Source organism: Psittacula echo (assembly GCF_963264785.1).
Source record: "Psittacula echo genome assembly, contig: SCAFFOLD_127, whole genome shotgun sequence".
In the NCBI taxonomy this organism is placed as follows: domain Eukaryota; kingdom Metazoa; phylum Chordata; class Aves; order Psittaciformes; family Psittacidae; genus Psittacula; species Psittacula echo.
In genome coordinates, this window is record NW_027664172.1 from 16,873 (window position 1) to 41,500 (window position 24,628).

The following is a 24,628-nucleotide window of genomic DNA, read 5'->3' on the forward strand; positions in this document are numbered from 1 at the left end:
GAAGGAGAGCCAATGGGGTGCGAGCGTGTGGCGGGCGGGGGAGTGGGCGGGGCCTCGCGTTACCATAGCAACTCCCGCCGCCGCCATCTTGACGAGGCCTTCGTCTCCGCCCCTTCCCCGCCATCCGCCGCCATCCTCCCGCCCCGTTCGCCTCCCGCGCCCCGGGGGGGGTCCCTGCAGCCCCGGGGGGGTCCCCGGTGCGCTCCGCGACCCCCATTTCCCGTCCCCAGCGCTCCGATGGCGGCGGCTCCGGTGCCGAAGCCTCGGCTGAGGCCTGCCCGTCCCGTCCCGCCGCTGCTCGTCACGTAGAGACCCGGATGTGCCCCCCCCCCGCTCCACTCCCGCCCCATCGGGTGCGGCCTTGACCCGGCGGGGCCATGGAGGGAGCCGGAGGGGACGGAGAGCCCGGGCCGGGGCCGAAGGTCGGGGGGGGACCCGCGGCTGTGGGGGGCTATGGGGGCTATGGGGGGCTATGGAGGCTATGGGGGGCTATGGAGGGCTATGGGGTTATGGGAGCTATGGGGGGCTATGGAGGCTATGGGGAGCTATGGGGTTATGGGAGCTATGGGGGGCTATGGGACTATGGGAGCTATAGTGGGCTATGGGGGGCTATGGAGGTTATGGGGCTATGGGGGCTGTGGGGCTATGGGAGCTATGGGGGGCTATGGGGTTATGGGGGCTATGGGGGGCTATGGGAGCTATAGTGGGCTATGGGGGGCTATGGAGGTTATGGGGCTACGGGGGGCTATGGAGGTTATGGGGCTATGGGAGCTATAGGTCTGTGGGGCTATGGGAGCTATGTGGGGCTATGGAGGCTGTGGGGTTATGGGAGCTATGGGGGGCTATGGAGGCTATGGGAGGTATATGAGGCTATGGGAGGCTGTGGGAGCTGTGGGGCTATGGGAGCTATGGGGGACTGTGGAGGCTGTGAGGCTATGGGGCTATGGGAGTTATGGATGGCTATGGAGGCTATGGGGCTATGGGAGCTATGGGGGGCTATAGGAGCTATGGGGGGCTATGGAGGCTGTGGGGCTATGGGAGCTATGGAGGCTATGGGGTTCTAGGAGCTATGGGTGGCTATGGAGGCTATGGGAGCTATGGGGTGCTATGGAGGCTGGGGGGGGCTATGGAGGCTATGGGGCTATGGGAGCTATGGGGGCTATGGGAGGCTATGGGAGCTATGGGGGGCTATGGGAGCTATGGGAGGCTATGGGGCTATGGGAGCTATGGGAGGCTATGGGGCTACGGGAGCTATGGGGCTATGGGAGCTATGGGGGGCTATGGAGGCTATGGGGCTATGGGGGCTATGGAGGCTATGGGGCTATGGGAGCTATGGGGGGCTATGGAGGCTATGGGGCTGTGGGAGCTATGGGGAGCTATGGAGGCTATGGGGCTACGGGAGCTGTCGGCAGCTATGGGGCACTGACCTTTGAGCTTAGGGAGCGCTACACCTCGGGGAGGGGGGCCTGGGTGGCCGTGGGGGGACGCTATGGGGTTATGCTATGGGGTACACTGGGTGACGCTTTGGGGTGCGCTATGGGGTTATGCTATGGGGTGCACTATAAGGTTATGGTATGGGTGCTTCTATGGGGTGCACTATGGGGTTATGCTATGGGTGCCTCTATGGGATCCACTGTGGGGTTTTGCTATGGGTGCCACTATGGGGTGCTCTGTGGGGTTATGCAATGGGTGACACTATGGGGCTTTGCTATGGGGTGGTCTATAGGGTAATGCTGTGGGGCTGTGCTATGGGATGCTCTATGGGGGTATGTAATGGGGTGATTTCTGGGGTTCTCTATAGGGCCTATAGAGCTATATAGGGGGCTATAGGGGCTATAGGGGCTATAACGCTGTGGGGTTGTGCTATAGGGCGATATGGGATGCTGTATGGGGTTGTGCAATGGGGCGATGCTGTGGGTCTGTGCTATGGGGCACTCTATGGGGTGAAGCTGTGGGGCTGCGCTATGGGGCGCTCTATGGGGTGATGCTGTGGGGCTGCGCTATGGGGCGCTCTGTGGGGTGACGCTGTGGGGCTGGACTATGGGGTGCTCTGTGGGGTGACGCTGTGGGGCTGCGCTATGGGGCGCTCTGTGGGGTGACGCTGTGGGGCTGCGCTATGGGGCGCTCTGTGGGGTGAAGCTGTGGGGCTGCGCTATGGGGCGCTCTGTGGGGTGAAGCTGTGGGGCTGCGCTGTGGGGCGCTCTGTGGGGTGACGCTGTGGGGCTGCGCTATGGGGCGCTCTGTGGGGTGACGCTGTGGGGCTGCGCTACGGGGCGCTCTGTGGGGTGACGCTGTGGGGCTGGACTACGGGGTGCTCTGTGGGGTGACGCTGTGGGGCTGCGCTGTGGGGCGCTCTGTGGGGTGATGCTGTGGGGCTGCGCTATGGGGCACTCTTTGGAGTGACGCTGTGGGGCTGCGCTATGGGGCGCTCTATGGGGTGAAGCTGTGGGGCTGCGCTATGGGGCACTCTTTGGAGTGACGCTGTGGGGCTGCGCTATGGGGCGCTCTATGGGGTGAAGCTGTGGGGCTGCGCTATGGGGCGCTCTGTGGGGTGACGCTGTGGGGCTGCGCTATGGGGCGCTCTGTGGGGTGAAGCTGTGGGGCTGCGCTATGGGGCGCTCTGTGGGGTGAAGCTGTGGGGCTGCGCTGTGGGGCGCTCTGTGGGGTGATGCTGTGGGGCTGCGCTGTGGGGCGCTCTGTGGGGTAACGCTGTGGGGCTGCGCTATGGGGCGCTCTGTGGGGTGAAGCTGTGGGGCTGCGCTATGGGGCGCTCTGTGGGGTGAAGCTGTGGGGCTGCGCTATGGGGCGCTCTGTGGGGTGACGCTGTGGGGCTGGACTATGGGGTGCTCTGTGGGGTGACGCTGTGGGGCTGCGCTATGGGGCGCTCTGTGGGGTGACGCTGTGGGGCTGCGCTATGGGGCGCTCTGTGGGGTGAAGCTGTGGGGCTGCGCTATGGGGCGCTCTGTGGGGTGAAGCTGTGGGGCTGCGCTGTGGGGCGCTCTGTGGGGTGAAGCTGTGGGGCTGCGCTATGGGGCGCTCTATGGGGTGAAGCTGTGGGGCTGCGCTATGGGGCGCTCTGTGGGGTGACGCTGTGGGGCTGCGCTATGGGGCGCTCTGTGGGGTGACGCTGTGGGGCTGCGCTATGGGGCGCTCTGTGGGGTGACGCTGTGGGGCTGCGCTATGGGGCGCTCTGTGGGGTGAAGCTGTGGGGCTGCGCTATGGGGCGCTCTGTGGGGTGAAGCTGTGGGGCTGCGCTATGGGGCGCTCTGTGGGGTGAAGCTGTGGGGCTGCGCTATGGGGCGCTCTGTGGGGTGATGCTGTGGGGCTGCGCTATGGGGCGCTCTGTGGGGTGAAGCTGTGGGGCTGCGCTATGGGGCGCTCTGTGGGGCGCCCTATAGGGTACCGCCGTGGGGCGCAGGGCCTGGTGTACGTGGTGACGGGCGGCTGCGGGTTCCTGGGCTCCCACCTGGTGCAGCTGCTGCTGGAGCAGGAGCCGGAGCTGCGGGAGCTGCGCGTCTTCGACCTCAACATCGACCCCCAAGTGATCCCCCCCGGGCACGGTAACGTGGGACCCACGGCACCGGGGGGCACGGGAGCCAATGGGGGGCTCAGAGCCCAATGGGAACCAATGGGAGCTCAGAGCCCAGTGGGAGCCAATGGGAGCTCAGAGCCCAATGGGAGCCAATGGGAGCTCAGAGCCCAATGGGAGCCAATGGGGGGTTCAGAGCCCAATGGGAGCCAATGGGGGCTCAGAGCCCAATGGGAGCCAATGGGAGCTCAGAGCCCAATGGGAGCCAATGGGAGCTCAGAGCCCAATGGGAGCCAATGGGGGCTCAGAGCCCAATGGGAGCCAATGGGGGGCTCAGAGCCCAATGGGAGCTCAAAGCCCAATGGGGGCCAATGGGAGCTCAGGACCCAACGGGAGCCAATGGGAGCTCAGAGCCCAATGGGAGCCAATGGGGGGCTCAGGACCCAGCGGGAGCCAATGGGAGCTCAGGACCCAACGGGAGCCAGTGGGGAGCTCAGAGCCCAATGGGAGCCAATGGGGAGCTCAGGACCCAATGGGAGCCAATGGGAGCTCAGGACCCAATGGGAGCCAATGGGAGCTCAGGACCCAATGGGAGCTCAGGACCCCAATGGGACCCTGCTGTTGGTTGGGGGGTGCCCCCCCTGTGCCCCTCAGGCCCCCGCGTGCGGCTGCTGCGTGGGGACGTGGGCGACGCGGGCGCCGTGGGGCGGGCGCTGGATGGGGCCCACGTGGTGCTGCACAGCGCCGCCCTCGTGGACGTGTGGGGCAGAACCAGCGCCGAGGCCATCGCCAGGGTCAACGTGCAGGGTCAGAGTGGGGGCTGTGGGGTGTCTATGGGGCACTATGGGGTGTCTATGGGGCACTATGGGGTATCTATGGGGCGTTATGGTTTATGGGGCACTATGGGGTATCTATGGGGTGTTATGGTTTATCTATGGGGCGCTATGGGGTATCTATGGGGCACTATGGGGTATTTATGGGGCGCTATGGTTTATCTATGGGGCGCTATGGGGTATCTATGGGGTGCTATGGTTTATCTATGGGGTATCTATGGGGCACTATGGGGTATCTATGGGGCACTATGGTTTATCTATGGGGCGCTATGGGGTATCTATGGGGCACTATGGTTTATCTAAGGGGCACTATGGTTTATCTAAGGGGCGCTATGGGGTATCTCTGGGGTATCTATGGGGCGCTATGGTTTATCTAAGGGGCGCTATGGGGTATCTATGGGGCGCTATGGTTTATGGGGCACTATGGTTTATCTATGGGGTATCTATGGGGTATCTATGGGGTATCTATGGGGCACTATGGGGTATCTATGGGGCACTATGGGGTATCTATGGGATATCTATGGGGCACTATGGTTTATCTATGGGGTATCTATGGGGTATCTATGGAGCACTATGGGGTATCTATGGGGCACTATGGGGTATCTATGGGATATCTATGGGGCACTATGGTTTATCTATGGGGCACTATGGGGTATCTATGGGGCACTATGGGGTATCTATGGGGCACTATGGGGTATCTATGGGATATCTATGGGGCACTATGGTTTATCTATGGGGCACTATGGGGTATCTATGGGGCACTATGGGGTATCTATGGGGCACTATGGGGTATCTATGGGATATCTATGGGGCACTATGGTTTATCTATGGGGTGCTGTGGCCCTGACCCCTGTCCCCCCCAGGCACCCGCAACGTCATCGCCGGGTGCCGGGCGCGGGGCGTTCGCTGCCTCATCTACACCAGCAGCATGGAGGTGGTGGGGCCCAACACGCGCGGGGACCCCTTCCTCAGGTGCTGCCCCACAGCGGGACCCCCTGCCCCATAGCGGGACCCCCCTGCCCCATAGTGGGAACCCCTGCCCCATAGCGGGACCCCCTGCCCCATAGTGTGACCCCCATGCCCCACACATAGGGACCCCCCTGCCCCATAGTGGGAACCCCTGCCCCATAGCGGGACCTCCCTGCCCCACAGTGGGACCCCCCTGCCCCACAGCGGGACCTCCCTGCCCCATAGCAGGACCCCCCTGCCCCATAGCGGGACCCCCCTGCCCCATAGCGGGACCTCCCAGCCCCATAGCGGCACCCCCTGCCCCACGCTGACCCCCCTGCCCCACACATAGGGGGCACGAGGACTCGCCCTACCCCACGCGCCACACGGAGCCCTATTCCCGTAGCAAGGCCCAGGCCGAGCGCCTGGTGCTGGAGGCCAATGGGAGCCTCGTGAGTGGGGGGGGACCCATGTATGGGTGGGGGGGCCTGGTCTGGGGGGGTTCTATGGGGGGGTCTATGGGGCTCTATGGGGGTGTTTGTGGGGTTCTATGGGGGGTCTATGGGGGGACCCTGGCTATGGGTATCTGGGGGGATATCTATGGGGCTTTATGAGGGGGTCTATGGGGCTCTGTGGGGGTCTCTGTGATGTCTCTGTGGGGCTCTTTGGGTCTCTATAGGTCTCTATGGGGTCTCTATGGCGCTTTGTGGGGGGCTCTGTGGGGCTCTATGGGGTCTCTATGGGGTCTGTGTGGGTCTCTATGGGTCTTTGTTGGTCCCTATGGGTCCCTATGGGGTCTCTATGTGTCTCTATGGGGTCTCTATGGGTCCCTATGGGGCTCTATGGGGCTCTATGGGTTCCCTATGGGGCTCTATGGGGTCTCTATGGGGTCTCTATGGGTCTCTATGGGTCTCTATGGGGTCTCTATGGGTCTCTATGGGTCTCTGTGGGTCTCTATGGGTCTCTATGGAGTCTCTATGGGTCCCTATGGGTCCCTGTGGGTCTCTATGGGGTCTCTATGGGGTCTCTATGGGTCTCTATGGGGTCTCTATGGGTCTCTATGGGGTCTCTATGGGGTCTCTATGGGTCTCTATGGGGCTCTATGGGGTCTCTATGGGTCTCTATGGGTCTCTATGGGGTCTCTATGGGGTCTCTATGGGTCTCTATGGGTCTCTATGGGGCTCTATGGGGTCTCTATGGGTTCCTATGGGTCTCTATGGGTCCCCATGGGTCTCTCTGTGCCGGCTGCAGGTGCGGGGGGGCGCTCGCCTGGTGACGGTCGCTCTGCGCCCCACCGGGATCTATGGGGAGCGGCACCCGCTGCTGGAGCAGCTGTACCGGAGGGGCCGCGCCGCTGGGGGGCGCATGCGCTGCACGCTGCCGCCGCACGCCGAGCACGGGCGGGTGTATGCGGGTGAGTGCGGGGCACACCATAGAGACGGCGTCGAGAGACCATAGAGAGAGCATGGAGATACCATAGAGAGAGCATAGAGAGAGCATGGAGATACCATAGAGAGAGCATAGAGAGAGCATGGAGATACCATAGAGAGACCATAGAGAGAGCATGGAGATACCATAGAGAGACCATAGAGAGAGCATGGAGATACCATAGAGAGAGCATGGAGATACCATAGAGAGACCATAGAGAGAGCATGGAGATACCATAGAGAGACCATAGAGAGAGCATGGAGATACCATAGAGAGACCATAGAGAGAGCATGGAGAGAGCATGGAGATACCATAGAGAGAGCATGGAGATACCATAGAGAGACCATAGAGAGAGCATGGAGATACCATAGAGAGACCATAGAGAGAGCATGGAGATACCATAGAGAGACCATAGAGAGAGCATGGAGATACCATAGAGAGACCATAGAGAGAGCATGGAGATACCATAGAGAGACCATAGAGAGAGCATAGAGAGACCATTGAGACTCATAGAGAAACCATAGAGCATAAAGAGAGCATAGAGGCACTATAGAGATACCACAGAGAGAGCATAGAGATACCATAGAGACGTCATAGAGAGAGCATAGAAACACCATAGAGACCCCATAGAGACACTATAGAGAGATCATAGAGTGCCTATAGAGACTCATAGAGACCCCATAGAGAGAGCATAAAGAGACTATAGAGACCCCATAGAGCCCCACAGAGACCTCATAGAGACCTGATAGGGACCCCATAGAGACCTCTAGATCCCCCATAGAGACCCCGTAGTGACCTCATAGAGCATCACGGAGACCCATAGAGACCCCATAGAGACCCATAGAGACCCCATAGAGACCCACAGAGACCCCATGGAGACCCACAGAGACCCCATAGAGACCCCCAGAGCCCCCATCGAGCCCCCCATCGCCTCCCCTGTCTCCGCAGGTAACGTGGCCTGGATGCACGTCCTGGCCGCCCGCGCCGCCCTGCGCTCGCCCGCCTCGCTCGCAGGCCAGGCCTTCTTCTGCTACGACGCCTCCCCCTACGCGCCCTACGAGGAGTTCAGCGCCCTCGTGCTGGGGCTGCGGCTCCAGCGCCGGCCCCGGCCCCCGCTGCGGCTCCTGCGGCTCCTGGCGCGCCTCAACGTGGCCCTGGGCTGGCTCCTGCCCCCCTTCACCCCCCTGCTCACCCCCTACACCCTGGCCGTGGGCTCTACCCCCTTCTCGGTGCGCACCGACAAGGCCCAGCGCAGCTTCGGCTACCGGCCCCTCTACTCCTGGCCCGAGGCGAGGGCGCGCACCGAGGCCTGGGCGCGGGGGCTCGAGGGGTAAGGGGGGGCAGTGGGGGGACAATGGGGGTCAATGGGGGTCGATTGGGGGCAATGGTGGTCCATGGAGGGCAGTGGGCGTCAATGGTGGTCAGTGGGAGTCAATGGGGGACAGTGGGGGTCAATGGGAATCAGTGGGGGTCAGTTGGGGGCGATGAGAGTCAATAGGGGTGAATGGGAGTCACTGGGGGTCGATGGGCTCAATTGGGGACAATGGGGGGGCAATGGGAGTCAATGGGGGTCGATTGGGGGCAATGGTGGTCAGTGGGAGTCAATGGGGGACAGTGGGGGTCAATGGGGGTCAATTGTGTTCAATGGGGTCAATGGGAATCAGTGGGGGTCAGTTGGGGGCGATGAGAGTCAATAAGGGTGAATGGGAGTCACTGGGGGTCGATGGGGTCAATTGGGGACAATGGGAGTCAATGGGGGTCAATGGGGGTCGATTGGGGGCAATGGTGGTCAATGGAGGGCAGTGGGCATCAATGGTGGTCAGTGGGAGTCAATGGGGGACAGTGGGGGTCAATGGGGGTCGATTGGGGGCAATGGTGCCAATGGGAATCAGTGGGGGTCAGTTAGGGGCAATGGGAGTCAATGGGGGACAGTGGGGGTGAATGGGAGTCAATGGGGGGCAATGGGAGTCAATGGGGGACAATGGGAGTCAGTGGGGGTCAGTGGGTGACAATGGGAGACAATGGGGGACAATGGGTGTCAATGGGAGACAAGGGGGGTCAATGGGAGACAAGGGGGGTCAGTGGGAGTTTATGGAAGCGTATTGGGGGCAGTGGGAGTCAATGGGAGTGAATGGGAGTCAATGGGGAGCAATGGTCATCAATGGGGGTCAGTGGGTGGCAATGAGGGACAATGGGGGACAGTGGGGGTCAATTGGAGTCAATGGGGGACAATGGGAGTCAATGGGGGTGAATGGGAGTCAGTGGGGGGCAATGGGAGTCAATGGGGGTAAAGAGGGGTCAGTGGGGGACAATGGGGGACAATTGGAGTCAATGGGGGGCAGTGGGAGTCAATAGGGGTCATTGGGGGTGAATGGGAGTCAGTGCAGGCATTGGGAGTTTATGGAGGTCAATTGGGGGCAATGGGGTCAATGGGAATCAATGGGGGACAAGGGGCATCAATGGGGAGCAATTGGCATCAATGGGGGACAAAGGGAGTCAATGGGGAGCAATGGGGGTCAATGGGAGGCAATGGGGGTCAATGGGGGACAAGGGGCATCAATGGGGGGCAATGGGGGTCAATCGGGGACAAAGGGAGTCAATGGGGAGCAATTGGCATCAATGGGGGACAAAGGGAGTCAATGGGGAGCAATGGGGGTCAATGGGAGTCAATGGGAGACAATGGGGGTCAATGGGGGACAAGGGGGGTCAATCGGGGACAATGGGGAGCAATTGGCATCAATGGGGGACAAGGGGCATCAATGGGGGGCAATGGGGTCCAGTGTGACCCCAACATGGGGGGGTCCGGGTCAGGTTGGGGCTTGAATCCTGATCCCAGCCGGGATCCGGGGCCGGGCTTTGGCTCCGCTCCTCATCTGTGCCCCCCCCAGCTCCCAGGAGTGACCAAGCCCCGCCTCCCGCCTCTGATTGGCCACAGCTGGGACCAAGCCCCGCCTCCCGCCTCTGATTGGCCACAGCTGGGACCGAGCCCCACCTCCCGCCTCTGATTGGCCACAGCTGAATCCGGAGCCAGGTTTTCAGCCCCGCCCACTAATTTGCATCTCATTATCCCCTTAAAGGGACCACCCCCATGAGGGCAGCAGCTCTGATTGGCACCGCTCAGCCAATCGGAGCGGCGCAGCCTCGAGGCCTGCCCAATCCGAGATGAAGGGGCGGAGCCTGCTGAGGGCGGCCATCTTGGAAGGGGAGGGGCTCCAGGAGGAGTGGCCAATGGCTGCGCTGCTCGAGGCTGCACAGCTGTGACGTCATCGGAGGCGCGGCTCGGCCCCGCCCACCTTGGGCTGCGGACGCACCGGATTGGGCCAGCCGCAAGGCCGCGTCGCTCCCATTGGCTGGGCGGTGCCTGGCGGCCATCTTGGATTCACCAACCCCACGGCAGCCATCTTGGTGACCCTGGCGGCCATGTTGCCTTCACTGAGCAGGGGGCGGCCATCTTGCCTTCCCTCCTCTTTGCTTGGGGGGGCTCCAGCCAATGGGGGGCCTGGTTCTTCGGGGGCCATTTTGGACACCCCCCCCCCCAACAACACCACCACCACCAACCAATGAGCTGGGGCCTGGTTTTATTAAACAGCTGTGCCCACAATGACTCAAAAGCAGGAAAACGGCCCAAAACCGGGGGGAGCTCCCTCCGCCGCCATCAACAGGAGGTGGCCGCCATTGCAGCCTCCCCATTGGCTGACGCCGTCCCCGGCCTCTCCTCCCCGGCGCCGGTGCGGAAGGTGCTCAGCGAGGGCCCCACTTGCCCCATGGCCACGGAGGCCACCAGGGCTTGGGAGGCCCCCCCGGCCTCGGGGCCTTCGTCCTCGTCGGGGGCCGGCACCGGCCCTGCCCAGGGCTCCAAGGAGCCGGCACCGGAGCCACGGCGGCGCCGGAGCCACGCGGCCAGGGCCAGGCCCAGCGCCACCAAGATGGCGGCCACCGAGGGCACCGACCACCGCCAGGACGTAGGGGGCGCCCTGCTGGGCTCCGGGGTCACGGGGTGGCCAATGGCGGGCTTCGATGGTGGGTGTTGGCCAATGGAGGGCTTCGATGTTGGGTGTTGGCCAATGGTGGGATTCGATGTTGAGTGTTGGCCTATGGTGGGATTCAATGGTTGTTGGTGGCCAATGGAGGGCTTCGATGTTGGGTGTTGGCCAATGGAGGGCTTCGATGTTGGGTGTTGGCCAATGGAGGGCTTTGATGTTGGGTGTTGGCCAATGGTGGGATTCGATGTTGAGTGTTGGCCTATGGTGGGATTCGATGGTTGGTGGTGGCCAATGGAGGGCTTCGATGTTGGGTGTTGGCCAATGGCGGGCTTCGATGTTGGGTGCTGGCCAATGGTGGGATTCGATGTTGAGTGTTGGCCTATGGTGGGATTCGATGGTTGGTGGTGGCCAATGGAGGGCTTCGATGTTGGGTGTTGGCCAATGGCGGGCTTCGATGTTGGGTGCTGGCCAATGGTGGCCTCTGTGGCCATTGGGTGGCCACCGAAGGTCCTTGAGGTGTCCCAATGGGGTGCGGTGGCCGCTGAGCTCCAGAGGTGCCCACTGGGGGGGATGCTGGTGGCCAATGGGGATGCTTGGTGCTCGGTGGTGGCCAATGGGGATGCTTGGTGCTCGGTGGTGGCCAATGGGGATGCTTGGTGCTCGGTGGTGGCCAATGGGGATTGGTGCTTGGTGGTGGCCAATGGGGATTGGTGCTCGGTGGTGGCCAATGGGGATTGGTGCTCGGTGGTGGCCAATGGGGATTGGTGCTTGGTGGTGGCCAATGGGGATTGGTGCTCGGTGGTGGCCAATGGGGATTGGTGCTCGGTGGTGGCCAATGGGGTTGGTTGGGGGTCAGTGGTAGCCAATGAGGAGCTGATGGCCAGGAGGGTGCAGAGGGCGGCGGTCACAGGAGCTGTGGGGCAGCCCCCCATGGCCCCGGGACCTGTGGGGCCACAAGAGGGGGTCACAGCACCCATGGGTCCCCCTTAGCCCCACGGCACCCATGGGTGCCCCATAGCCCCAATGTCCCCACGGCACCCATGGGTGCCCCATAGCCTCCAATGTCCCCACAGCACCCATGGGTGCCCCATAGCCCCCAAGTCCCCACAGCACCCATGGGTGCCCCATAGCCCCCACAGCACCCATGGATACCCCATAGCCCCAATGTCCCCACAGCACCCATGAGTGCCCCATAGCCCCCATGTCCCCACAGCACCCATGAGTGCCCCATAGCCCCCATGTCCCCACAGCACCCATGGGTGCCCCATAGCCCCAATGTCCCCACAGCACCCATGGGTGCCCCATAGCCCCCATGTCCTCACAGCACCCATGGGTGCCCCATAGCCCCCATGTCCCCACAGCACCCATGGGTGCCCCATAGCCCCCATGTCCCCACAGCACCCATGGGTGCCCCATAGCCCCCATGTCCTCACAGCACCAATGGGTGCCCCATAGCCCCCATGTCCCCACAGCACCCATGGGTGCCCCATAGCCCCCATGTCCCCACAGCACCCATGGGTGCCCCATAGCCCCATGTCCCCACAGCACCCATGGGTGCCCCATAGCCCCCATGTCCCCACAGCACCCATGGGTGCCCCATAGCCCCCATGTCCCCACAGCACCCATGGGTGCCCCATAGACCCCGTTACCTTTGAGCGCCGCGGGCAGGAAGCGGAAGCAGCACCGGAAGCTCCAGGCAGGAAGGGGCCCCCCCATAGAGAGCGAGGGGGTGGAGCCATGGGGAGCCCCATAGAGACAGCGATGGGAATGGGGTGTGCGGTACGGGGTATGGGGTATGGGGTATGGGGTATGGGGTATGGGATATGGGGTATGGGGTATGGGGTATGGGGTATGGGATATGGGATATGGGATATGGGATATGGGGTATGGGGTATGGGGTATGGGGTATGGGATATGGGGTATGGGATATGGGATATGGGGTATGGGGTATGGGATATGGGGTATGGGATATGGGGTATGGGATATGGGATATGGGATATGGGGTATGGGATATGGGGTATGGGATATGGGGTATGGGATATGGGATATGGGGTATGGGATATGGGGTATGGGATATGGGGTATGGGATATGGGGTATGGGATATGGGGTATGGGATATGGGATATGGGGTATGGGATATGGGGTATGGGGTATGGGGTATGGGGTATGGGATATGGGGTATGGGATATGGGATATGGGATATGGGGTATGGGATATGGGGTATGGGATATGGGGTATGGGATATGGGATATGGGGTATGGGATATGGGGTATGGGGTATGGGGTATGGGGTATGGGATATGGGATATGGGGTATGGGGTATGGGGTATGGGGTATGGGGTATGGGATATGGGGTATGGGGTATGGGGTATGGGGTATGGGATATGGGATATGGGGTATGGGGTATGGGGTATGGGGTATGGGGTATGGGATATGGGGTATGGGGTATGGGGTATGGGATATGGGATATGGGATATGGGATATGGGGTATGGGGTATGGGGTATGGGGTATGGGATATGGGGTATGGGATATGGGATATGGGGTATGGGGTATGGGGTATGGGGTATGGGGTATGGGATATGGGGTATGGGATATGGGATATGGGATATGGGATATGGGATATGGGGTATGGGGTATGGGATATGGGGTATGGGGTATGGGATATGGGGTATGGGGTATGGGATATGGGATATGGGGTATGGGGTATGGGGTATGGGGTATGGGGTATGGGGTATGGGATATGGGGTATGGGATATGGGATATGGGATATGGGATATGGGGTATGGGGTATGGGATATGGGATATGGGGTATGGGATATGGGGTATGGGGTATGGGGTATGGGATATGGGGTATGGGATATGGGATATGGGATATGGGATATGGGGTATGGGGTATGGGGTATGGGATATGGGGTATGGGATATGGGGTATGGGGTATGGGGTATGGGATATGGGATATGGGGTATGGGGTATGGGGTATGGGGTATGGGGTATGGGGTATGGGATATGGGATATGGGATATGGGATATGGGGTATGGGATATGGGGTATGGGGTATGGGATATGGGATATGGGGTATGGGGTATGGGATATGGGGTATGGGGTATGGGATATGGGGTATGGGGTATGGGGTATGGGATATGGGGTATGGGGTATGGGATATGGGATATGGGGTATGGGATATGGGGTATGGGGTATGGGGTATGGGGTATGGGATATGGGATATGGGGTATGGGATATGGGGTATGGGGTATGGGATATGGGATATGGGGTATGGGGTATGGGATATGGGATATGGGGTATGGGATATGGGGTATGGGGTATGGGATATGGGATATGGGGTATGGGGTATGGGGTATGGGGTATTGGGTATGGGATATGGGGTATGGGATATGGGGTATGGGGTATGGGGTATGGGATATGGGGTATGGGGTATGGGATATGGGATATGGGGTATGGGGTATGGGGTATGGGGTATGGGATATGGGATATGGGGTATGGGGTATGGGATATGGGATATGGGGTATGGGATATGGGGTATGGGGTATGGGATATGGGATATGGGGTATGGGGTATGGGGGTATGGGGTATTGGGTATGGGATATGGGGTATGGGGTATGGGATATGGGGTATGGGGTATGGGGTATGGGGTATGGGATATGGGGTATGGGGTATGGGATATGGGGTATGGGATATGGGATATGGGGTATGGGGTATGGGGTATGGAATATGGGATATGGGGTATGGGGTATGGGGTATGGGGTATGGGGTATGGAATATGGGATATGGGGTATGGGATATGGGGTATGGGGTATGGGATATGGGGTATGGGGTATGGGATATGGGGTATGGGGTATGGGATATGGGATATGGGGTATGGGATATGGGGTATGGGATATGGGGTATGGGGTATGGGGTATGGGGTATGGGATATGGGGTATGGGGTATGGGGTATGGGGTATGGGATATGGGTATGGGGTATGGGGTATGGGTATGGGATATGGGGTATGGGATATGGGGTATGGGGTATGGGATATGGGGTATGGGATATGGGGTATGGGATATGGGGTATGGGATATGGGGTATGGGGGTATGGGATATGGGGTATGGGGTATGGGTATGGGATATGGGGTATGGGATATGGGGTATGGGGTATGGGGTATGGGATATGGGGTATGGGGTATGGGGTATGGGGTATGGGGTGTGGGATATGGGGTATGGGATATGGGATATGGGGTATGGGATATGGGGTGTGGGGTATGGGATATGGGATATGGGGTATGGGGTATGGGATATGGGATATGGGGTATGGGTATGGGATATGGGGTATGGGATATGGGATATGGGGTATGGGGTATGGGGTATGGGATATGGGGTATGGGATATGGGATATGGGATATGGGGTATGGGGTATGGGATATGGGGTATGGGATATGGGATATGGGGTATGGGGTATGGGATATGGGGTATGGGATATGGGATATGGGGTATGGAGTATGGGGTATGGGATATGGGGTATGGGATATGGGGTATGGGGTATGGGATATGGGGTATGGGGTATGGGGTATGGGGTATGGGGTATGGGATATGGGATATGGGGTATGGGATATGGGGTATGGGGTATGGGGTATGGGATATGGGATATGGGATATGGGGTATGGGATATGGGGTATGGGGTATGGGGTATGGGGTATGGGATATGGGGTATGGGATATGGGGTATGGGGTATGGGGTATGGGGGTATGGGGTATGGGGTATGGGTATGGGATATGGAATATGGGGTATGGGGTATGGGGTATGGGATATGGGGTATGGGATATGGGATATGGGGTATGGGGTATGGGGTATGGAATATGGGATATGGGGTTATGGGGTATGGGGTATGGGGTATGGGATATGGGGTATGGGATATGGGATATGGGATATGGGGTATGGGATATGGGATATGGGGTATGGGGTATGGGGTATGGGATATGGGGTATGGGATATGGGATATGGGATATGGGGTATGGGATATGGGATATGGGGTATGGGGTATGGGATATGGGATATGGGGTATGGGGTATGGGGTATGGGATATGGGGTATGGGATATGGGATATGGGATATGGGGTATGGGATATGGGATATGGGGTATGGGATATGGGATATGGGGTATGGGATATGGGATATGGGGGTATGGGATATGGGGTATGGGATATGGGGTATGGGATATGGGATATGGGATATGGAATATGGGGTATGGGGTATGGGGTATGGGGGTATGGGATATGGGGTTATGGGATATGGGATATGGGGTATGGGGTATGGGGTATGGAATATGGGATATGGGGTATGGGGTATGGGGTATGGGGTATGGGATATGGGGTATGGGATATGGGATATGGGATATGGGGTATGGGATATGGGATATGGGGTATGGGGTGGGTATTGGGGTATGGGATATGGGGTATGGGATATGGGATATGGGATATGGGGTACTGGGATATGGGATATGGGGTATGGGGTATGGGATATGGGATATGGGGGTATGGGGTATGGGGTATGGGATATGGGGTATGGGATATGGGGTATGGGATATGGGGTATGGGATATGGGGTATGGGGGTATGGGGTTGTAGGGACTCTCAGTTTAGAACCTTCTCCATTGGCGCTGATCCCGAGTGTCTCATTCCAGAGCCCTGCAGAGGCAGCCAAAGCAGCCCCTAAGGTCCAGCGGTGCCCTGAGCCCCTCGCTCCCTCCCGTCCGCTCCCAGCACCGCTCTCATCGTCCACCTTGGACCCCATCCCTTCTGCTCCCATCCCAGTCCTCCTCTGGGGCCGGCGGCAGCTCCCAGCCCGCCTGCACCCGGGCACAGCAGGATTGGTCCCGTGGGCTAAGCGGGACCAAGGGTCCTGCATGGTAATGTGCAGTGGGGTTCTTGCACAGGGATAATGTGATGAGGAAGGGTTTGGAGACGCAGGTAGGCACAAACAGGTACGTGATGTACGTGGGTAAAGAGTTGTCCAAGGAGACAATTAGGCCGTAGAGAAGAGGTTTGTCAGCCCTTCCTGCCTGAAGCTCGAAGCAGGAGCACAGGGAGAGGGATGTGAGTGAGCCAAGAGGGCCGGAGACAAGGGGGGAATGATGGAGAGGGCTTTTGTGTGGGCAGGCTGCTGAAAAGAGGGCTTCAGAGGTGCTCGTTGTGTCCTGGATAGGGGAAAAACCTCTGGAAGATGAGAGAAGGACGGCGTGTGACAGGCAGCAGAGCGGCAGTGCAGGTACAGGGGAAGAGCAGCATTCCTTTGGGATGTCCCTTGGGAACAAATCTGGTTCCGGCCCTGTCGCATCGCGTTCGCAGTGGGTACCAGGGGTTGCTTCATCGGCCCCTTAGGACCTCAGCCTCTCCTGCGCTTGCGTGGCCCCTTCTGGTGGTCGTCCTGATGAAGGAAGGAGTCTTCCTCGCTCCCTTTCTGTTCCTTGGACAAACCCCAACCATTGTGTGGATGCAGCGCCCTCTTCTCTTCCCTTGGTACGTGGTTCTGCCTTACTGGATCTTTGGTCCTGCGAAGTTGGAGTTTCTCAGTATGTCCTTTTCTGCATTCCGTTCTCTTCCTCAGGGACTGCAGTGACAGGACAAGGGGTAACGGGGTCAAACTGAAACAGGGGAAGTTTACATTGGAGCTAAGGAGGAAATCCTTTCCTGAGACGGTGCTGAGGCACTGGAATGGGTTGCCCAGGGAGGTTGTGAATGCTCCATCCTTGGCTTCGTGAAGGACGAGAAGGAGGCTCTGGATAATCACAGGCTGGTAGGTGATGGAGCAAATACACCTGCGGCCATTCCTAGGTGCTCATGGGACAAGAAAGCGATTGGGAAGGGGAAAAAAGGGCATGTTCTGTACCTGGACCATGAATAATCCCTTTGTAGCCAGTTGGTGCTGTCTGGAGTGAGTGGGAAGCGGGCTGGTGGATCAAACCCAAGTGTCACCACTGGTGGATTCCTCCTGGAGGCCACTTACCAGCGACAGCCCTCAGTGCAAGCAGTTGGGCCAACACTGTTGAATGCCTTTATTACCTCCCTATTATATTATATTATATCATATTATATTATTTATATCCCTATTATATTTATATACCTCCCTATTACTCCTATGATGGAGTGCCTTTTCAGCTCCTGGGTGGATGACAGCAGGAAAGGAAGAGCCTTTGAATGAGCTCGCCTGGTTAACCCTGCCTTGAGCAGGGGAGCCAGACAAGAGGACGTTATTCCAGGATTCAATGGATCTTTTCCTTGGAGGGACAGAATAGAGGAAGAAGGGGGAGCGGAAAGGCAGGTTTCTTGCTTTTTACTCAATCTGTTTGTTTGTTGGGGGGGGGGTTTAATTATTAATTTATTTTAATTGAATTATTTCTTCATCATTTTAATTGCATTCTATTATAATATTAATTACTTTCTATTCTATTACATTTAATTACATTCTATTATTATTCTATTACATTCTATCATATAATTCTATATTATATTCTATTAATTACATTCTATTACATTAATTACACTCTAATATAATTACATTCTATTATTAATTACATTCTATTATTACAAATATTCTAATATAATTATTAATTACATTCTAATTCTATTCTATTATAATGACATTCTATTATAATAGTATAACATGACAAAACTCAGTGGGGTTTAGAGGCAGGGTCAGGAACAGGGGTTAAGTCAGGGACAGGGCTTAGGGTTAGGGCTTAGGTTTTGATTCAGGCCACAGCACCACATCCAAAGGAACCAAGGACATGAGGAGTTGAGGGGATGCCAGTGGTGTTCTGGTGCCTCTGAGGGTGTTTTAGGGTGTCCATCGGGTGTCGGGCAGGTGATTTGGTGTCGGTTTAAGGCATCTCAGGCGTGTTTCTGGGTGTTACGGGGGGTGTTTTAGAGTGGTCCACTCTAAAGGCTCCAAGCGCCTTCCATCTTGGCCTTGGACACAGCCAGGGATGGGGCAGCCACAGCTTCTCCGGGCACCCTGTGCCAGTGTCCCACCACTCTAACAAGGAAGAATTCCTTCCTAAGGTCTGATCTAAACCCCCTCTTTAGCTTAAAGCCATTCCACTTCTTCCTGTCACTGCACCCCCTTGCAAACAGCTCCTCTCCAGGTTTCCTGTAGGCCCTGTTTAGGTATGGGCAGGCTGCTAAGATGCCTTCCTGGAGCTTTCTCTTCCTCAGGCTGAATACCCCCAGCTCTCTCAGCCTCTCTGCTTCCGGAGATGAAGATGTCTGGAGACGTGCTTCAGCCCTCGGAGCATCTTTGTGACCCTTCATAAGGCCGTCATTGTAGGATCATAAAGGAACAGAGGTTGGAAGGGAGCCCAGGAGTTACGGAGGCCAAACCATCAGCAGGATCAGAGCAAGAGGCACCAGCGGGTACAGCACTGACAGCACCAGGTCCAGGGATGGGGAGGCAAAGGTACCAGTGCTGACAAGGGAAAAGGCTTTGTGGCGTCCCTGCCCTCAGCACGGCCCTGGCGATCTGCACGCAGGACCCCACAATGAACACAGAACAGGCAAGCGTTACACAGGCAGCAAACACAAGGAGAACAAATACCCTGAGGTACCTGGGGGTGCTGGTGATGATGAGGCCGTTGCCCAAGAGAGCAGCCAGGGAGATGGCCAGGAAGAGCCAGAAGTGCCAGAGCTGCAGCTCCCGCCTGGCTGCCAATGGCAGGAGGAGGAAGTGGGTGATGGAGCTGCCCTTGGCCATGTGCTGCCATTGGGAATGAGGAGGAAAAGGCAGTGACAGGTTAGGGGAGACTTCTCAGGATAAACCCGGTTCATTTCCCACACGATTTCCACCATCCCCTCACGTTCAAATGCGTTTTCCCTCTCCTGGTGCTGGTGGCTGAGTGTGCTGGCAGAAGCACTGTGGCTCCAAGGACTCAGCTCTGTGCCACGGCAGAGCCTCAGCGTGACTTTATCAGGGGTTTCGCAGGAGTTCCTCAGCTGACAAGTGCTATTTGAGGGGTAGAAATCCCAGGTTTTGCCACTGAACGCGAGGTCAGTCTTAGGACGGGACACATGAAAGGGCTCCGCACCCCGTGGATGAGTCTGGAGAGCTGCAGAGTCCATCACTCCTGTTCCCAGCTGCCCTGCACTGGTGCTTGCGATACCCCAAGTATTGCTGCACACACAGATAAATGGAGGGAATAAAAGGAGACAGAATGAGATAAAGAACAATTGGACAGTTACCAGTTGGTATGTCCTTGCTTCTGCTCTGTTCCAGTCTCGCTCCACACTGGGCGCCACACTACTACTTTTATGCTCTGTCCCTTTCAAACCACAACAGTTCCACAGGAGCAAAGTTTGCTTCATTGTGATTTTAGTGATAGATTTTACCTTTCCTGTTGTTGCTCCAGGTTTGTAGCGGCTCCTGCTCCCCAGCTCCCTGTGGCCATCGTTGTGGTCGCTGCCATTTCCCTGCCATCCCTCCCGTGCCTGCCCTGCGCATCCAGGTACGTGTCCTTTGACTTTGCCATCCTCTTTTAGTGCTGCCTTGAAACCCGTTGTGGGTGCAAAGCAGGAGCCTTGTGTGTGCAGGAGGTGCTGAGAAGGTGTCAGGGCAGTGCTGTCCCTGGGAGCTCAGCACAAGGGGACCTGCCTGGCTGCGGCAAGGCGCGCTCTGGGCATAGCTGCGCTGTCCTGACTGCGCGCCCATGCGAAGAGCCCAGCTCCAAGAGTGGCAGCGTGCAGCCTGCGGTGGTTTAAACCCAACCAGGCAGCTCGTTCACTCACTGCCCTGCTCCTGGAGAGGTGGGGAGGGGAATGGAGAAGGATGTAACTGCCACTGGTTGAGATAGGGACAGTTTAGTAACTAAGGTATCACACAAATCACTGCTGCTACCGCCAGTAATAATAATGGTAAGGGAAATAAGAAGGGAAGGGAACACCATACCACCCGCCGAAACGAGCCCAACCGAGCAGAGAGTGCCCTCCCGAGTAACTCCCAATTACATCCTGGGCATGAGGTTTGCTCTCTCAGCACCCGGGTGGGATGGGGAGGAGAATGGGAACAGTGTGAAACCCACGGGTGGAGAGGAGAACAGGTCAGGAGCCGAAATCAAGCACAATGTACCATTAGTGTTATTAATAAGAATGGGAACACCAAGGGGAGAGATACAGAACCAAAAGGGGAAAGGAAGCTCCTACATCGAGCAGTGATGCCCAGTACAATTGCTCAGCACCCGCTGAGCGGCACCCAGCCCGACCCAGTCCCTTCTGGGTAACTCCTCTCAGTTTCTATGGCCTGAAGCATCATGGGCCCACTGGACTGAAAAGCATTTCCTTACAGTGTATAACTTATAATGGTAATATAGATACAGAATCAATTCTGTATTATATTGCATTATATTATACTGCATTATAGCTTATTCTAAAACTAAGGGTTAGACTTGACTTTGGGTCAGGAACTGGGGTTATGGTCAGGAATAGGATTTAAGGTCATGGGTTAGGGTTTGGGTTAGGCCACAGCCTCAAAGCAGGGAGGGGACAAGGACGGGAGGAGTTTGGGGGTGCAGTGGTGTTCTTGGGGCTCTGGGGATGCTTTAGGGTGTCCATTGGAAGTTGTGGAGGTGGCTTAGGGGTTTTTTAGGGGTGTTTCTGGGTGTTATGGGGGTGTTTTAGAGAGGTCCATTAGAGCAGCTTGCTCCGAGCCCCATCCAACCTGGCCTGAAACCAGGGATGGGGCAGGCAGAGCTTCACTGGGCGCCCTGTGCCAGCGCCTCAGCACCTTCACAGGGAGGAATTCCTTCCTCATGTCTGATCTGAATCTCCAGCCCTTAGAGCACCTCTGTGACCCTTCATAAGCCCATCCTTGTAGGGTCATAGGAGAAGAGAGGTTGGAGGGGACAGCAGGAGTTCTCACGTCCAAGCAGTCAGAGCAAGTGCCTCAGTTCTTGACAGCCTCTCCCCACAGGCACCGTGCTCCAGTGTCCTGAGGGCCCGTTGCTAAACCCTCTCTGCCTTGCCAATGGCGTTCCTGAACTGGGGATCTGAAACCTGGATGGAGCATTCCAGAGCATCCCTTCCCTTGTCCTCCTGCCGTGCCCCTGCTCATACAGCCCGCCATGCTGCTGTCCTCCCTTGCTGCCCCTGTGTCCCCTGCTCTCCTGCCCAGGACACCCTGAGAGCTCTGCAGCCCCCCCCCCATGCCATCCCATCTCCCCACACCAGCACAACAGCCCCGGCCCTTGGGCTCCTCCTGCTGCAGGCACAGAGCAGCCATCCCAGAGCTGGAGCAGGCAGAAAGCTGATTTCATTCCCCTTCATTCCTGCCGTGTGAGGACATCGCACAGAGCAGAAGGTGCTGCAGGATCATTTATTTAACTCAAATACAGCGAGAGACCCCACGGACACAGCATCTGTGGGTCAGACAAGGTGGGCAGATGCTGAAGTAGCAGGGGATCACTGCTGCAGGCACAACCCTGCACTGCACTGACAGCACCAGACCCAGGCATGGGGAGGAGATGGAGGGGGACAAAGATGCCAGTGCTGACAAGCAAGGGAGAGCACAGCTAAGTGAGGGAGGCACGTGGAAAAGGATCTGTGGTGTCCCTGCTCAAAGGAGATCCTCAGCACAGCTTTGAGAAGAGAAGGCTCCTGAAGGGGAGACCTGAGAGCAGCTCCCAAAGCCTAAAGGGGCTACAAGAAACCTGGAGAGGGGCTTTGGAACAGGGCCTGTAGGGACAGGCCAAGGGGAATGGCTTGAACCTGCCAGAGGGGAGACTGAGCTGAGCTCTTAGGCAGAAGCTCTTCCCTGTGAGGGTGCTGAGGCGCTGGCCCAGGGTGCCCAGAGAAGCTGTGGCTGCCCCATCCCTGGCAGTGTTCAAGGCCAGGTTGGACACAGGGGCTTGGAGCAAGCTGCTCCAGTGGAAGGTGTCCCTGCCCGTGGCAGGGGTTGGAGCTGGAGGAGCTTTAAGGTCCCTTCAACCCAAACCAGGCTGGGATTCTGGGATTTTGTTCAATACCTTTAGCACCGGATGTAATTCTTTAACGATGGGCAAAATGAACCATAGATTCCTTCAAGTGCCAGCTCTGTTAGCAAGGTTAAGACTGGAAAAGTAAATGGTGTTTTCCTCACCAGTGTCAGGAAACATGACCAAATTCAGGTTCCTCTTCATGCTGCAACAACAACCACCGCATCTTCAGGACCTGCGCATGCATCTTGTTCCAGTGCTGACCAGTGCAGTTAGGAACCACTGCTTGTGTCATAGCTGTAGAAGATCCATCACGCCTCAGACCGTGGATGGTGGCAGATGTGGGCATAGAGGTAAGAGCAGCAAGTTTGCACAGTGATGCCTGTAACTCTCTTCTCTCTGGCTTGTTAACTTTACCTTAGTGCCATTCTGGCCTAGTTTCATTGTCAGTAAAGTCACTCTTTCCAGTTGTCTGCCTATTTTCTCAATAGCCTTTGATCTGTAAGGATCAGTACCAGCAGCCGCGGCCATCAGCTGCTATGTGACTATTATATATATATGTGTGTATATATATATGTGACCATTCTGGTGACTTTGCTGCTGCAGGCTCTAACCAGGAAAACCCTGAACACCTCTTGCTGGCCTTCATGACATGATGTGATGGGGCTTTTTCTTCAGCCGGCACAGTCTTGAAGGCAGGCAGCTGCTGGCAGTGAATGCACCCACTTGCATTGGATGGGAGTCACCAATAGCTGCAGAGGTGCATCCCCAAACCAACATCTGCACAAAGGTAATGCAGAATAACTCTAACCAAAGAGCGATTTACCTCCTGGCGTGCATGTTTCTAACAGATTCCTTTAAAAGTAGTTGGATCCAGCTTGGGTTTCTCTAATTGCATTGTGAGAGCTTTAAGGGTGAGTAGGATTCAAGCCACCCTGACTAGAAATAAGCGTTAAAGGTGATTCTATCCTTTATGGCTTTAGTATTAGTGAGCTTTTTAAGGGTATTAAATACATCCTCATCACTCTGCTTCCCTCAGTTGCTTGGCCCAGATGGGCTGGCAGGAGTGGGGCAGTGGGGAGATGCCCAAAATGCTCAGCATTAGTCAGTGATCCCAAAGTGCTGGTGGGCTTCACCACACCAAACCTACCCTCCAGAATGCTCCCTACCCAAGGGACCCAGGTAAGGGGCCGTCCTCAACCCTTCCAGTCAGGTGTGAGAAGGAGCGAACCGATCCTGCATGTCCTCAGTTGGTAGAGGATAGACACTGCCCCTCCCCGGGTGTTTCCTGGCAGTCCTGATGCAGCCCCGAACTATTTGGTGGCAGCCATCGAAACAGCAGGCTCATGATTCCCAGCCATGGGGGAATCTCGCTGGTGAGATGCTGTGACTGCGCTCGGGGCGGGGGGGGGGGTAAGAATCAGGGATGAGGAGGAGATGGAAGGGGGCCCAAACCCGCTGGGGTTCTGTGCTGGGTTCAAGCAGTAGCAGTCATTTCTCTCCTCCTTCGTAGCTGCTGCAGCGCTGGGGCTTTGCCTTTCCCTTTGGAACAGCGCTGAGAACACCGATGGCTTCAGTGGCTGCTCAGTGATGCCCACCCTGACCAAGGGCTTCGTGAGTCTCATGCTCTGCCAGGCAGGAGGGGAAGCCGGGGGGAAGCAGACGCAGGACACAGGTCTTTTGGGGGGGACACCCCCAATCAGGCACCCCCCACTCTTTGGCTGCCCCACAGCTCCCCGATACCCGGGGGGGGGGCAGCTGGAACGCCCCATGGGGTGTGATTTGGGAGCAACAAGGAGCGTTTTGGTGCTGGTGGCTTTGGGGGGGGGGGGGGGGGGGGGGAGCAGGGTTTTTGGGGCCCCTCCAGGATTTTGGGTCCCCTGGGTTCATTTGGGGTTGGAGGCCCCAGGATGATGGGAGGGTGCAGGTCACCCCAGGCGCCCCATTTGGGTGCTCTTGT

General features: G+C 57.6%; 2 protein-coding genes and 2 long non-coding RNA genes across 4 annotated transcripts; 3 read left to right on the plus strand and 1 right to left on the minus strand.

Annotated features, from left to right (window-relative positions):
* The first annotated feature begins 40 nt into the window (after positions 1-40).
* Positions 41-10,163, plus strand: HSD3B7 (hydroxy-delta-5-steroid dehydrogenase, 3 beta- and steroid delta-isomerase 7). Its single transcript, XM_080639964.1, has 8 exons — positions 41-422; positions 3,419-3,560; positions 4,184-4,336; positions 5,226-5,334; positions 5,663-5,762; positions 6,562-6,724; positions 7,687-8,068; positions 9,627-10,163. Exons 1-8 carry the CDS (start codon positions 378-380, stop codon positions 9,637-9,639), a joined length of 1,107 nt encoding a protein of 368 aa, XP_080496090.1. The 5' UTR covers positions 41-377; the 3' UTR covers positions 9,640-10,163.
* A 136-nt stretch (positions 10,164-10,299) lies between these two features.
* Positions 10,300-12,437, minus strand: LOC308232730 (uncharacterized protein; the record flags this gene model as incomplete). The annotated part of the gene is made up of 2 exons (XM_080639963.1): positions 10,300-11,664; positions 12,371-12,437. The coding sequence occupies 2 exons, from the start codon at positions 12,435-12,437 to the stop codon at positions 10,394-10,396; spliced, it is 1,338 nt and encodes a 445-aa protein (XP_080496089.1). The 3' UTR covers positions 10,300-10,393.
* A 10-nt stretch (positions 12,438-12,447) lies between these two features.
* LOC308232726 lies at positions 12,448-17,771 on the plus strand. The gene is made up of 3 exons (XR_013958866.1): positions 12,448-12,500; positions 16,396-17,230; positions 17,319-17,771. It is a non-coding gene; the product is annotated as an uncharacterized lncRNA (long non-coding RNA).
* A 751-nt stretch (positions 17,772-18,522) lies between these two features.
* Positions 18,523-24,282, plus strand: LOC308232727. Its single transcript, XR_013958867.1, has 5 exons — positions 18,523-19,166; positions 20,113-20,208; positions 22,836-23,021; positions 23,275-23,458; positions 24,182-24,282. It is a non-coding gene; the product is annotated as an uncharacterized lncRNA (long non-coding RNA).
* The last annotated feature ends 346 nt before the right edge of the window (positions 24,283-24,628 follow it).